The 15,190-nt window shown below is 37.0% G+C and overlaps 1 protein-coding gene across 2 annotated transcripts in view; it reads right to left on the bottom strand.

Annotated features, from left to right (window-relative positions):
• UTP20 (UTP20 small subunit processome component) overlaps window positions 1-15,190 on the bottom strand; it is a gene marked incomplete at its 5' end in the record, with an annotated part of 91,156 nt that overhangs the window by 34,359 nt on the left and 41,607 nt on the right. The window contains 6 exons of one of the 2 annotated variants that reach the window (XM_079715022.1): window positions 798-962; window positions 1,452-1,673; window positions 4,562-4,641; window positions 5,239-5,382; window positions 9,817-10,025; window positions 11,693-11,859. In XM_079715022.1, the coding sequence (XP_079571148.1) occupies window positions 798-962; window positions 1,452-1,673; window positions 4,562-4,641; window positions 5,239-5,382; window positions 9,817-10,025; window positions 11,693-11,859 (987 nt within the window). The remainder of the gene's footprint in view (window positions 1-797; window positions 963-1,451; window positions 1,674-4,561; window positions 4,642-5,238; window positions 5,383-9,816; window positions 10,026-11,692; window positions 11,860-15,190) is intronic. The other variant, XM_079715023.1, reaches the window with a different exon arrangement.

The raw sequence follows: 15,190 nt of genomic DNA, 5'->3' as shown, positions 1-15,190 counted from the left end.
CTCAGAGAAGTTGATGTCACAGAGCAAGTCTTTCAAACCTAGTCTTTCTGGTGCCTCATCACTCATCATCTTCTTACTATCACGTAGCCTATGATAAAATTTAGTAAGTATGTTTCCCATGGTTTCCCATTCTGCAAAACTTAGAAATACACTAGTATAAATAAAACATTTAAAAGAAGTTCCTGGAAGATTCTAATATATCATTTTTTATTGTTGCTAAAAGTAACAGAAAAAATAAACTTTCAACAACTAAGTCCTGTAACAATTTAGATTTTAAGATAGAATCATTTTGTGCACTCAGATTTACTAACCAGACACTTTATAGAAATCACAATTGTATATTACCAGGTCTAGTAGTATGTAGAGAATCTTTAAAGATAATCTTTAAAAACCCTTGCAAGATCTTCTTGACTCTTAAAAGAACAAATACAGCAACCTGCTCTTTTAAATTATTTTTATCAATCACACTTAAAAGAAAAATCACAACTATGTGATCTCACATAACTCAACATTTTAATTGAACAAAATATGTAAGGCTAATAAACAGGCAAATCTATTAGTCTACCTTAGAATTTTGAAAAGTCTGTTATCTTTTATAATTAAGGCATATGTCATAAAAGGTTTATTCCAGCAGAGAAAGAGAATTCTACATTAACTTAAAAATGGAGGGCATTTAAAATACTGAAAACTTTTTTAGCTTATTACCTTGTTAAAACAAATGAAAAACCAAGCATAATTAAAAAAAATTAAAACTACAGGTGGTAATGTTATCTTTTAAGGACCAATGTATCACTTACTTTGAAAGAATGCCCAGTTCCTTACTGACTTGTGCTCTATTCTTCTTCTTTTTCACCTTTTCTGCACTTATTGTGGTTTTGCTGAGATACTGGAGAATTGCAGGTACACGAGGTAGAATTAATCGTCCTCCTATTGTGATAGACTCTGAAATAGTGATAAATATACTGATTTTAATTAACTACGCTCTTAAAAGCTAACTGTACAATATCTTCCTAATGACAGAAAAGGAAAGCACTCAATTACCATGAAAATTTAATAAATTTCAACTAAATATTAAATAACTTTCTTCTTAGTCAAAACATCTATATCATTAGCTAAATTAAAATTTTATATGAGACCCTTGAGGATTTAAACCATTTTGGGTAGTAGTAAGAGAACTGTTAAGATAATATGGTAAGAATTCAGAGACATGACAGTGGAAATCATCTGATAATGTCCTGAAGGAGAGTTGAGCTTTCTGGAGCGTAAATAATCCGAATTTCTACCTACTGCAAAGAAAATTCAGCTTATATAAATTGGTATTAATTCCTAGAGAAAAGAAACTCTTTTAATAGCATAAGTTATAAAAAGAGTCAGATTCTATCAACCTTTCCATTCTGAGGGCACAAATGATACCTCAGAAGTATAAGAATCGTTTGCTCTGTACAGCTTACATACCATCTGCACTTTCTGTGTATACACATCCTGTCACCGGTAAGCTCAAAACTGTTTCTGTGGGTTCAAAATCTGGAAGGCTAAGAAGGTCATCGGCTATTTCCATCACAATACTAGCTGTGGTTTCAGAGAGGTTCTTTGCTGAGAGAATCGCAAAAACATTGGTCAGGATATCACATTCCGGGTGCCCAGGTTTCTGTTTAGCCAGGAAAGGGAAATATCTGCAAGAAAAAACACTAAAATAGTCATCTTCTTTTTCAATACGTTTATTTCTAAAAACATGTTCCATACAAATTTTCATAGTTTAATGAATATATATGTGTATATATGAATGTTAATAAGATTACTCAGAAGGGAAATTACTTTAAAATCTAAAATTTGATGGATAATAATTCTAGGCACCATACAAACATTATATTATCTACGCATTTTATGTATATTTCTCATTTAATCCTCACAACATCTCTATGTTAAGGTGGTATCCTTATCTCCACATTACAGATGAAGAAATTGAGAATTGTCTAAAGCCAATGAGCTAATAAGTCATAGAGCTGAGCTGTGAACCGTGGTCTAAGCCCTAGTTCTAAAGGAAATGTATTAAAGACAGGCTATTTTTCAATTATAAGCCTTCTAGAATATGAATGTTTATATGCTCACATAAAAACCATGTACTACAACATGAAAATTAGGAGTACAGACCACAGACCAAACAAATATTTGCTGAATTAGGATATGCAACATTCAGATTAGGATCATTTGTCAAGGGAGGGAGATGAATCCATCCCCAGTAATGCAAGACTCACACGAACGATACCCCAAAAGGTAGAGAACACAAAAGCTTTCCAGCCACAGGCAAACTAGCAATTGTTTTACAGCCAGAGATGCAATCCTAACAATCAGTAGGAAGGCCAAACTGAAAAAATTCAAATAGTTTGGCTTTACCAATTCATCATTACTGGAAAAAGAGCTCAAGCACTTTAACATACTTAGTCCTGACAGACTGAAAGAAAAGTTCTAAGAGGTTATACTCATACATCTTTGTCCAACAGATACTGGGGATACTATGCGCAGGCACCAAGCAAGATACTTTACATATTATATCTCCATTGTCAACGAGAAAGAAATTGTAGAAGAGAATGAGGTGGCATCCAATGATGTGGATCTATACTTGAGTAAGGACCCAACTAATATATAAACCAGGTCACTACTGTAAAGTCTTCTTGGATGAAAGTCCTTCATGGCTTATTTGTATAACAATGACACAACTATAAAATATTTCTCAAGTATGCCTATGAAGTGCTGCTTATAAATGTCCAATGAAAAAACAAGATATGAAATTGCTTTCTCAAATTGGGAAATAAATGAAAAGAGCCCTTATGACAGTAAAAAATAAAACAGGCTTTCCTGAGGAAGACAATGGCAAGGTATTGTTTTTGAAGACTATTTAATGACACGGGGAAATGTTCATGACATAATTTACATGAAAAAAACAAAATCAAAAGCTAGCTATAAGGTATGATCCCTATTTTGTAAAAATGGATGCCAAGATTTTAACATCACTGAATCAATAATAAATACATTTTCTTTTATTCTATCTTTCATTCATCAAAATAGATCAGGGCAAACTTAAGTCTGTTTCCATCACTGAGATAAACAAAACAGGTTTCTCATATTCCCACTTTACTGAAAGTTCCCACATTCTTCAGTAAATATGCATTTGGTCTGTAACACAGCATCTCTGAACCATCAGTAGATGAAGGTTCTGTAAATGGCTCATATGTCCACAAAAGGATACTGATTTGCGACCATGAGCGCTGTATGCATATTTAGATGGAGTTTTACAAAGAACAGAAGACAATGACCTAGAAAATCCAGAAAGCTTGTGAAATTTTTAAGTGGGAACCGGGGAAAAGACAGAATGCGAATTACAAATCAGCTTTTATTTTTAAGCAAACACGCAAAATTGTAATATTTGGGTGATGATGTAACTACCTAGTGTGTTTCACATCTGTTTTTCCCTTTGCCAGGTCAAATCAAACTGCTGATACAATCACTACACATTGGAAGAACAGCCATATCAATCCCAATACTACTAATTTTCTTCTTTTTTTAAAAAATTTATTTGTTTTGGCTGCGCTGGGTCTTTGCTGCTGTGTGCAGGCTTTCTCTAGTTGCGGCGAGCGGGGGCTGCTCTTTGTTGTGGTGCGCGGGCTTCTCATTGTGGTGGCTTCTGTTGTTGAGGAGCACGGGCTCTAGGCGCACGGGCTTCAGTAGCTGCAGCGCGTGGGCTCAGTAGTTGTGGCTCACGGGCTCTAGAGCGCAGGCTCAGTAGTTGTGGTGCATGGGCCCAGTTGCTCTGTGGCATGTGGGATCTTTCAGGACCAGAGATCGAACCCATGTCCCCTGCTTTGACAGGTGGATTCTTAACCACTGCACCACCAGGGAAGCCCCTCAATACTACTCATTTTCAATTTTCAATTTTTTTTTTTGGCCATGCCACACAGCTTGAGGGATATTAGTTCCCCAACCAGGGATGGAACCTGCGCCCACTGTAGTGGAAGCACAGAGTCCTAACCAGGGAACCGCCAGGGAAATCCCTAATTTTCAAGTTTTAATGAAATCGTAAAAATAGCCAAAAATGTGTAAGTCTTGATATAATATACACTCTACAATTTTAATTTATATTAAAATGCAAAATGTTGTTTTATCTATTTTTTCCTTTTTTTATTGCTATAAGTAATTCAAACACTCCAAAGATATATAATGAAAAGTCTCCTTTCCCCTCTCCAGCTCACTAAACCTCCACATGCTAAGGTGACATTGTTTCTCATGTAGCCTTGATCCATTTTCTATTCCATTTTGTATTTATACACACATACATACACATATAAAAGCATTTTTCCTGGAACACACTACACCTATTATTCAGCAACTTGTATTTTTCTTCAAACTATGTATTTTGAGATTCAACTGCCTTATTCTTTTTAACTGCACTGAAAGTAGGTCACGGTGTGGTAAGAGCATAAATTACACTATTAGTTCCCTTGACCAGTTAGTCTAAAACACTGCCCTTTTTAAAGGCCAAAAAAAAAAAAAAAAAAGATTATACCTTGCATTTCTGCACCAGATACTAATTAGCTTCAGTAGAGGAGTAGGAGAATACTGACTCTCAGATCCAAGCCTGCTGATCTAGGACACAAAATAAAAACAGAATACAAAATAAGAACATACACAGAATTGTAGAAAAAAACCAAACAACTGAAAAGCAGAACAAGAACAGAAATCACGCCAGAGGATAAAAGAGCTAAGAGATAAACATTTAAAGGACAAACTGAGTAGTGAGCAATCTTTCCTAAAACCAAGTCTCTTCTACAATCTTAGCTATAACTACACCAGTTATTATCACCAAGTGGGGACAACCAGAGAAATCAAACAAGGAAATAAGTAAGAAAAAACCCTGTGTATTTTCCCTCATGCTTGTCAAAACCCAGAGGCATACTATGTGAGGTGCTACAAAAGTTAGGTTACATTTGCTTAAGAGACAACAGTCATATTCAAATTAGCCTTAAGTATAAACACTATGGTATTGGAGAAACTAGCTCTGGAGCTTTAGGTGGTAGTGGAGGTAAAGAAAAGTGTTCTAAAACTTGCAGAAGCAAAGAAAGGCTTGATGTGAAAGAAAAGACCCGGATTAGCATTTGTGGCTGGGTGCAGACTGTGCTGGTGAAGCAGTATTAAAAGAAAAAGCAGAAGGTATCCAGGCAGAACACAGAAATCAAGCTTTACCTGGGGCCAAACTGCACCATGAAATACAGCATCAATTTCTTCTGTTCTGAACTGATAGGACTCCCAATCCAAAAAGATATCAGTTACCATTTTGATGCCAAGACGTCTTAAATTTTTCAGTGCGTTAATAAACCTCAGCTGTATCTGTAAAATGAAGATCTTCTATTAAAAAGATATCGCTTTTATTCTCGACTCCTCAGGGAGGCACTCCTGCTCAGGTGGTGAAGAATCAAGCTGGGATCCTGTTATGAAGCTCTGATCCACATGGAAACGCCAACTGAGTAAGTCATATTGCTTTTCTTACTGAACAAGAGGGGAAAGCATACTTAAAAAAACCAAGTGGTGAGATGTGTTCTATTATCAGGCCCAGTAAAATCGCACTGTGTCCTTAGGGAAAAACAAAATCTCAGTGGGAACAGCTGTTTTGTATTCTACATTGTTTTACTTTTCTGAAACTGTACATTTTAAATTCAAGAGAATATGAACAAGGATGCCATTACTTTGCTATGCAAAAGTCTGAGGAATCATGATAGTTCACATACCCATCAAGTTTCTACCATTCACTTTTAGCTAATTACCTATTATACAAGTTACAAAGAGAGGAGATGACAGGCAAGCATAAGAAGGTGACACAATTACAAGCCATTCTGTTCTGCTTCAGTTCTACTGGCAATATTTTCATTATCTGCTAGATCACGTTTGGTGACAAATAGAAACTATTACTGATATTTGAAAAAGCATGGTATCATGATCCCCCAGAGTAGTAAGAAACTAACCTTGGCAAACATGACACCAAGTCAGACCCCTCCCTTTCCCCTATTCCCATCCAATCAAGTAGGATCTGCATGTACTCTTCTCTTTTGTAATCAGCTGCCCAGACTTCTCAGTAATTGTTGAGTAAACTGGAGAAAAATCCTGAAAATGAGCAACTGGAGACTTTAATTCCTAGAGGAACAGTCCATATGCCTGCGTGAGTTTATGGACATTTATGAATTACTTCATTTCTTAAATGTACAAAAACAAAACAAAAACAAACACAAACCAAAACGACCCTCAAGAACCCTCAAGACACCTATTTCAGTGTCAGTCAATGCCCTGGAGGATCTGAAAGATATAAAAAAGTAAATGTGTAACTTAGCTCAAACACACAAATGTAGAACTTTAACTCACTTGAGCATATTACCGTGCAATAATTCATTACAGAACCTCAAGGAATTCCTTGGACTTGTCCAAGAATTAAAAAAAAAAAAAAAAAAAAAAAGAAGAACAGAACAGAAAAGAAAGCTCCTACGTGTCTGGAAGGCTAGCACCTTGCTGTCTAATGAACTGTGAAATTGCATAAATGATCCTTTGAGTTACTGATTGTTGACTCAGGAGAAAGGCTGCATTCCTGAGTAACGTCTTCTAAGTTAACCAGAAAGTCAGAGGACTTACAGAGGGTTTATACAACCTGTAGCGTTTCATGACTTAACATAGCCATGTATAGGTAGTCACTATCCCTCACTATAAGGTAAAAACTAAAATTCTCACACAATTCTCCCTATGGCCCTGAAGCTCTCATGTAACACAGACAAAAAAACTTCTAAGACCCCTTTTCAGCTTCCACTCCTGGCCCTACACAGCCTCTTTCCACCAAGCAAAGCGATAGTTTTGGAACATCAAACTGGCCTTATCATTCCCTTGCTTTCAAACCTCTCAGAGGTTTCCGAGTACACTTCAGAGTAAATTCAGCTCCTCGTCATAGCCTACGAGGCCCTACCCACCTCTTGACCTCATCTTACACATCTTATCCTTGTGCTCTAGCCACCTCAGCCTTCTGTCTCTTCTCAGGATGTGTCAAGAATGTTCCACCTCAGGACTCTGTACTACTAGTCAGTTTCTCTGCCTGAAATGTTCTTCCAGTGGCTGGGGAGGTGTCAGCTCAAATATCACCTCTTTAGAGATGGCCCTGAACACCCTAGTAAAAGCAGCACCCATCCACCTCCAGATGGGTCACTTCCTACCACATTCCCTCATTTTATTTTAAATTCTTTACTTCTTTATGTCTTTCCCTAACATGCTCATGCTTTCCTCTACTTTTGTGAATATATGGAGTGTACTTCTAACAGCTGTTTTAATGTCCTTGTCTGATTCTACTACCTGTGTCATTTCTGGGTCTGCTTCTATCCATTGGTTTTTCTCTTCATTATGGGCAAAATCTTCCTTTCTTTGCATGCCTGGTAACACCTGACTGGATGTCAGACACTATGAATTCTAGTTTCATTTAAATCATCTAAAAGTTTCTGAACAGGGATGCAGTTAATTTATTAGGAAAAGGTTTGATCTTCTTAAGCTTTGTTAGGTGGTGTCATAGCAGCCTTTATGCTTGGGCTAATCTGGCTCTACTACTGAGGCAATCCCCTTCCAAGGACTCTCCCTGATGCCCCAGGTCTCATGAGGTTTCTGCTCTGACTGTTGGGAACATGAGCTGTTCCCAGCCCTGTGTTAGTCAGAGGACTGTTCTGCCTGCTCCTTTAGCGTGGTTTTACTGCTTCTAGTCAAGATGGAGTGACAGGGACCAGATTTTATTCTCCCCTCTCAAGACACTAAAAAGCTTAACAGAATATATGAAACAATGATTTCTGGACACTGGACAGCAGGCAACAGAGGACAGTAATCCCTGAGAGAGGGGAAACAGATGAGATGAGTCCTACACATTCCCCGGCTTCCTGCCTGCAGAGTTTCAGGCCTTGGTGTGGAAAGGAAGAGCCCAATCTTCTTAAAACGAGGAGACAGCTGTGCGACTTGGGGAGGCCAAGGTGGCTAGAAGTCACAGGGCAGAGTACTGGAGAAGAGACAGTGACACAGAGAAGGATTTTAAGAGGTCTGCAGAGGAGCCTCCTGAGTTTATTTTCCTCTTAGAACTTACCATCTGGCATTATTCTGATTATTTTTGTATTTATCTATAGTCTTCTCCCCAAGAAACGGAGTCCTAACCATCTCGTTCTCCACTTACAACAATGTCTGGGAGATAGTAGGTGTGAAATAAGTATTCACTGTATAATTAAATGGACAGGAACTTTTGTTTGCTGCTTCATCCCAATGCTTAGCACAGTGCCTGACAAACAGTAGGGGCTCAATTAACATTTGTTGAAGGAATGAATGAAAGAATGATGAAAATAAAATAGCGCCTAGCAAAATGGAAGGTATATTCTAAATCCGTAGATCTTGTTAACCAGAGAATATTATTTCATTACTAAAGCAGATTTATATCCATGCATAGCCTGGAAAAGCAGTGTAAAACTCTGGCTGTCAATTTTTAGTTATGACTGTATTTGAGAGGCAGTTCATCAGGCATATCCCTAAAACAAATGAGATGAATTTTAGCCAAATTAAAACTGTGCCTATTTGTCATTAATTGAGAATCGACAGCAGACATCTGAGTCTGGGTTTTCACTTCAAGTCCCATTTTCTCCAACAAGCCTTCAGTCAGTCCATAAAAATATTAAGTTTCCCTAAACTCCAATGAGTATACTTATTGGAGTTACTTATTGAAACATACCTGTTTCAACAAAACATAAATATATTGTCTTGAATATAATTCAGAAAACATTTCCTAAGCACCAACTCACGAAGCCTCCTGGCAGTTAGCTAGCTGACTTGTCTTGCCCGATCTTGCTACTTACCTTTACTTAAAACATTGCACTTACAATAGGCAAGCATTTACCTTTAAAAGAGGTCTGGGAAACTCTGTCTCAAAATAACAAGGACAGTGCTAAGAGTATTCTATTCATTCTCCAACCACTTTGAATTAAATGAGAGTTAGAAGATGCCCTACACTTTTAGGTTCCTGAAATTAAGATCTAAGAAACATCAGCTCAACTACCTCTGACTTTGTTCTGAGATGTATACAGAACTAACCCCCTCCCTACCATTTCACCTCCTTTTTAAATAGACACTTGCTATAATCAGCATTTTCTAGCTATTCATAAATATTTATAACAGTGAAGATTCCCATTGTAGGGAAGGCCATTTTAAAGAGATGCTTGGGCTTCCCTGGTGGTGCAGTGGTTAAGAATCCACCTGCCAATGCAGGGGACATGGGTTCGAGCCCTGGTCTGGGAAGATCCCACATGCCACAGAGCAACTAAGCCTGTGAGGCACAACTACTGAGCCTGCACTCTAGAGCTCGTGAGGCACAACTATTGAGCCTGCACTCTAGAGCCCACGAGTCACAACTACTGAGCCCACGCGCCACAACTACTGAAGCCCGCGCATCTAGAGCCCGTGCTCTGCAACAAGAGAAACCACTGCAGTGAGAAGCCCATGCACTGCAATGAAGAGTAGCTCCCTCTCGCCGCAACTGGAGAAAGCCCACGCGCAGCAACGAGGACCCAAGACAGCCAAAGATAAATAAATTAAATTAAATTAAAAAAAAGAAAGAAAGACAAATACTTAAAAAATAAATAAATAAAGAGATACTTTACATAAGAAAGAATTAACCTAGAAGGATGTTAGATATTCAGGCCCCAACCAATTTCCCAAGTAAGACACAGACTTTTACCCTAGAACAAAGTGTGTAAAGTGAATCTCTCTCACCTTTTCTCGTTGATCAAGGATGTGGGATACAGTTGCGGTCATGCAGAGCAGTATCTGAAAAATCTTTGGTAAGTATGCACTGATCAGATGACTAATGTTCTTTAATACTATCTCAAGGCTATTTAAGATACCGTGCTGACGACCCAAAGGAAGAACTTTAGACAAATCCAAATCTTCGACTGCTTGAATGACAGCAGAATGGCATTCTCCTAGTGAAACAGAGAGGAGCAGAGATAGCATGGGAAGGGAAATATTAGTTTGTTACTATTTATAATTATAGCTTCCTTTCACTTTCCCTCAATAATACAGCATTTTCTACTGTTATAATGATTTATAGATGATAATGTACTTTACTTGTATCTTTCTCCTTTTGATTCTTACCCAACATTCAATGAGCTAGATGTGATAGCTTGTACTACTATCATTTTATAGATGAGGAAACTGAGGAGTAAAGGGAAGTAAGAAACTTGTGACAGAACTAAGCCTCTAAGCCCAATTCTCACCCTATTTATACTATTCCTCAAAACCTAAGGAATTCCATTTTATTCCATCCATCAACTTTCCACACATTTTCTCCCTCTCAGCTTTCATGGACTATGCTATCTTCAGCCGTTTCAAGGAAAATGTCTTGTTACATTATAAGCTCCTTTAAGGCTGAGAATCAAGTGTTTTATTTCTCTTGCAGCCCCTGATAAATAAATAAAACAATGGTCCTTTATAAACAGGTACCATATTGATTTCATAATTTACTTAAAAGACTTGAATTGTTATTGCTTGAACTTTACTTCAAACCAACTGGTATGAGATCATGAGCTTACTGATTCATACACCAAAACAGTCTATCCATAAGGGTATCATTAATAGCTACCCTCTTACAACAGAGGCTATTACACTGAACAAAAACTCTTCTATTCATTACAGCCAACTTCCTTCACAGGACCATATTACACTGAATGAAAACCTTTTAACAGTTATATCTATCATCCCTTCCCCTCCCCCACCCCCCGAGGTGGGGGGAAAGCAACACATTACCCTATAAATAAATATCTATGTTTGCCCCAAACAAAGCAATTTTAAGACTGGAGCAGAGGTACTATGGTCAGGAAGATCTGTGTTCAAATACCAGGTTCACCATGGGCAAAACACTTACCTCTCTAAGCCTCAATTTCCTTATGTATAAAATGGGGACAATCAAGTACTGAAACCTAATGTGGCTGTTTTAACAGTCAACTGAGTTATACGTAAAGGGCCTGTCATAATGTCTGGCATGAAGTAGGAACTCAGTAGATGTTAGCCATTATTATCACTATTAATTACTAAGATCGCATACTGGAGAACATACCACAGAGCATCACAGCTCATTGTATACACTTACTAATCCACTTTGTTTAGACCGTGAGGTTGAGAGCAGAGATTATAAATCCTCATTTTTCTATATTCAACAGAGTGTCTGGGGCGCAGGAGGTATTCAACAAATCATTACGCAATAGATGAATGATTCAGTGAATGAATACATGCCAAGACAATTAAGATTAATTTTGCAGCATGCTTTAAGTTTCTAAGGAGAAACTTATTCATCATATATGGATAAGTATCATTTTTCAAATGGCCTAAATGTACAATAACAACAAAAAATACACATTTTCTAATCAGGGGCTTATTAGCACAGGGATGATGATAATCCCCAGGATCATTTATTAGCTCCACCTAATTCAATCAAAGTTTAAAAAAAACTGCATGTCAGCAAAAAGACCACCTTCGAGATTAGGAAGAGTGACCCCCTTAGAAAGATGCCCAAGAGCGTGGGAAACAGCCTGAGACAGCAGAGGTCTGAGCAGACAACATGCATGCAGAGAGGCAGCTAGTTGATAGCTACCATTCTTGAAGTGCTTCACAGGCTCAAATAGCAGGTCTAAGAATATCTGGATCTCTTCAGGCTGGGTCCCAGCGAGGAACCTCAGAATGATGGACATGCGGGTGCCAGAAGCAGATTTCCCCTGAGTTTTACTCCCAGTCTTATGCTTCATTCGGCCATACAAAATTCTAAAAAGTCCAAAGAATGTTATTTGTTTGCACATTCATCCTAAAACATTATTTATCTGCACATTAACTCTAAAACACAGTTGTTTCATTTTCCTAAAAGGCTAGAATAGTAACTCAACAGATTTAAATGGATACATTCTAAAACAAGGAAGAATGAAAATAAAAATTAGATATTTAATATGGAAATTTTAAAATAACAACAACAAACACAAGGCTAAGGGAAGCAGGAAGAAGGAAATAATAAAGACAATGGTTAGAAGGTGGTTCTTTGGAAGAGAAAAAAAGCAATAAAATAGGCAAGCCAGAGATAAGTCTAATCAAGGAAAAATGAAAACAAGAATATATAGATTAAAAGGAAGTAAAATAAGAGCATAACTATAAGTAAAATAAGGAAACTGGAAAGATTTCAATTAAATGGGTAATTTTCTGGAAAAAACACACATATAAATAAGCAAAAGGAACTTAAGAAACCCTGAATAAATCAGTAAACTTGGAGCTCACATAGTTTTACAGATGAATTTTTAAAACTTTCAAGGAAAAACAATCCCCGTGATATAGTTTCACAGCAGAGAGAAAGAAGGAAACAGTCCTTTTTCATTTATGAAGGTGGTATAGTTGTCATATCAAGATGGATTAAGGAAGAGAAATAAACTACATACCAATATTGCCTAGAAACAAAAAACACAACATTTCTAGCAAATCAAAACCACAGTGAGGTATCACCTCACACCTGTCAGAATGGCCATCATCAAAGAGTCTACAAATAATAAATTCTGGAGAGGGTGTGGAGAAAAGGGAACCCTCCTACCCTGTTGGTAGGAATGTAGATTGGTGCAGCCACTATGGAGAACAGTATGGAGGTTCCTTAAAAACTAAAAATAGAGCTAACTTATGATCCAGACATCCTATTCCTGGGCATATATCTGGAGAAAACTCTAATTTTTCTGAAAATACACATGCACCCCAATGTTGATAGCAGCACTATTTACAGTAGCCAAGGCATGGAAGCAACCTAAGTGTCCAGCGACAGATGACTGGTTTAAAAAAATGTGGTGTGTGTGTGTATATATAAACATATATATATATATATATATATATATATATATATATATAGTGTGTGTGTGTATATATATATATGAATATTACTCAGCCATAAAAAAGAATGAAATAATGCCACTGGCAGCAACATGGATGGACCTAGAGATTATCATACCAAGTGAAGTAAGTCAGACAAAGACAAATATTAAATGATATCACTTGTATGTGGAATCTAAAAAATAATACAAATGAATCTATATACAAAACAAACAGACTCACAGGCATAGAAAACAAACTTATGATTACCAAAGGGGAAAGGGAGGGGGAGGAGGATAAATTAGGAGTTGGGGATTAACAGATACACACTACTATACATAAAATAGATAAGCAACAAGGATTTACTGTATAGCACAGGGAACTATATAACTGAATCTCTTTGCTGTACATCTGAAACTAACACAATATTATAAATACTTTAGTAATAATAAATAAATAAATAACTGGGGGAAAAAACCCCACGACATTTCTGAAAACAGTACCCAGTGCTGCATTAAAACGATATTAAAGCTGAATAAGGATTATCCCAGGAAAGCAAGAAAGAATCATTAGTAAAATCTATTAGATTAATACAGATCGATAGCTCATAGAAAAAGGTTAATATGATCATTTTAATACATAGTTAATAGTCATTCTAATAAAATTCAACATCCATTTAGCAGAAATACTAAATAACATAGTAATAAAAGCTACTTTCTTAGCATGATAAAACTACTGACTTAATATTCAAAATTTAAAGACAACGGTTTTCAAACTCTTCAATATTAGGATCCCTTTTCAATCTTAAAAATTATTGGAGAGCTTTTGTATACGTGAGTTTTATCTATTGATATTTATCATAGCACAGGTTAAAACAAGTTAGCAAAAGTAAATTTCTAATAAAAATTAGCTATATATTCCAAACCTGTCCCTCCTAAAATTAGTGAGACTAGAGGCATTGTTTTACTTTTTTTTTTCCTCTGAATTTCTTTATTGCCTGGCTTATTAGAAGATAAATGAATTCTCATATCTGCTTCCGCATTCAACAGTTGCAATATATTGTGGTTGAAGAAAATCCAGCCTTACACAGATATGTAGTTGGAGAAGAGAAAAATGTTTTATAAACTTTCAGATAATTCTTTTCAGATAATTGTGGATATTCTACTTTGATACTACACCAAACCTCAACAGGAAGCAGTTTCTTAAAGGCTGGTTGCAAGGTGGAATCTGAAACCATATCAGTGAACTTTGTGAACTCTGTTACATTAAAATCCATCTGTCTATCTTGCACTTTGAACAGATCTTTACCCATGAATGATCCTGTAACATGCATCAGTTACTTGGAAAACATGAAAAAAATTCCATGGGAACAAGTGAGCAGCCCAAGTGTCTTATGCATACCTCCCATTTTTGCATATAGAATAATAAAAAGACAAGTACTCAAGGCTCAAGATTCATCTAAGGGCATTGAATGCAACCAGCTTTTTATTTTATTTTTTTAAACTCCAGGTCTGTGGCGATGAAGAATGGCTAGCACAGTGGGGAGCCACTGTCCTGATTCATGCTAAGGCACCCGGAGTTTTACGCATCATTGCTTTTGCCTGGTGAGCACAAATGTTAGCACGATGGAAAAGGTAATGTCTTAGTAGTATTATGAAAAAAGTTTTAACCTCGTGGACCTCCTGAGAACATCTCTGGGACAGCTCCCACCAAGAAGGAGCAGCCCACACTTTAAGAACGACGCTTTAGAAACATTACTGCTAAAGCCAGTAGCAAGACAAGGATAACCCAAGCACTAATACCACAGTTAATTCTTCTAGGCTCTGTAAGGAATCCGTAAATTAAAACACAGAAAAAGTGGGATTTATATCATAAAAGAGAACACAAAATTCATTTGACCACTATTTACTAAGAGCCATGGAGTCCGCCTTCTAGCAGGGGAGATACACAATAAGAAAAGAGGCTACGCTGGATGACTAAGTATTGTGAAGAAAGGTTGTGCAATGGGCTCTGAGTGGGGTGGTAAATGGAAGAGGTGCCGTTAGAGAGGTGGGTCTGGCCTAGGTCATACCAGGCCCTTAAAGGCGTAGTAAGGATTCCCTCTGCTACTCTCAGTAAAATGGGGTCTCAAAGGGTTTTGAAACAGGGGACTAACAACCTGACCGATGACTGTTATTCACTATTATTTTTTGACCCAGAAAATCCAATGAAAACTATGAAAACTAGTAATAAAGTTTTGTAACGTGGATGGTTAAAT

The sequence above is a fragment of the Hyperoodon ampullatus genome (assembly GCF_949752795.1).
Source record: "Hyperoodon ampullatus genome assembly, chromosome: 11".
Taxonomy (NCBI): domain Eukaryota; kingdom Metazoa; phylum Chordata; class Mammalia; order Artiodactyla; family Ziphiidae; genus Hyperoodon; species Hyperoodon ampullatus.
Note: the sequence above shows the minus strand (reverse complement) of the source record. Positions and strands in the feature narration are given on the sequence as shown.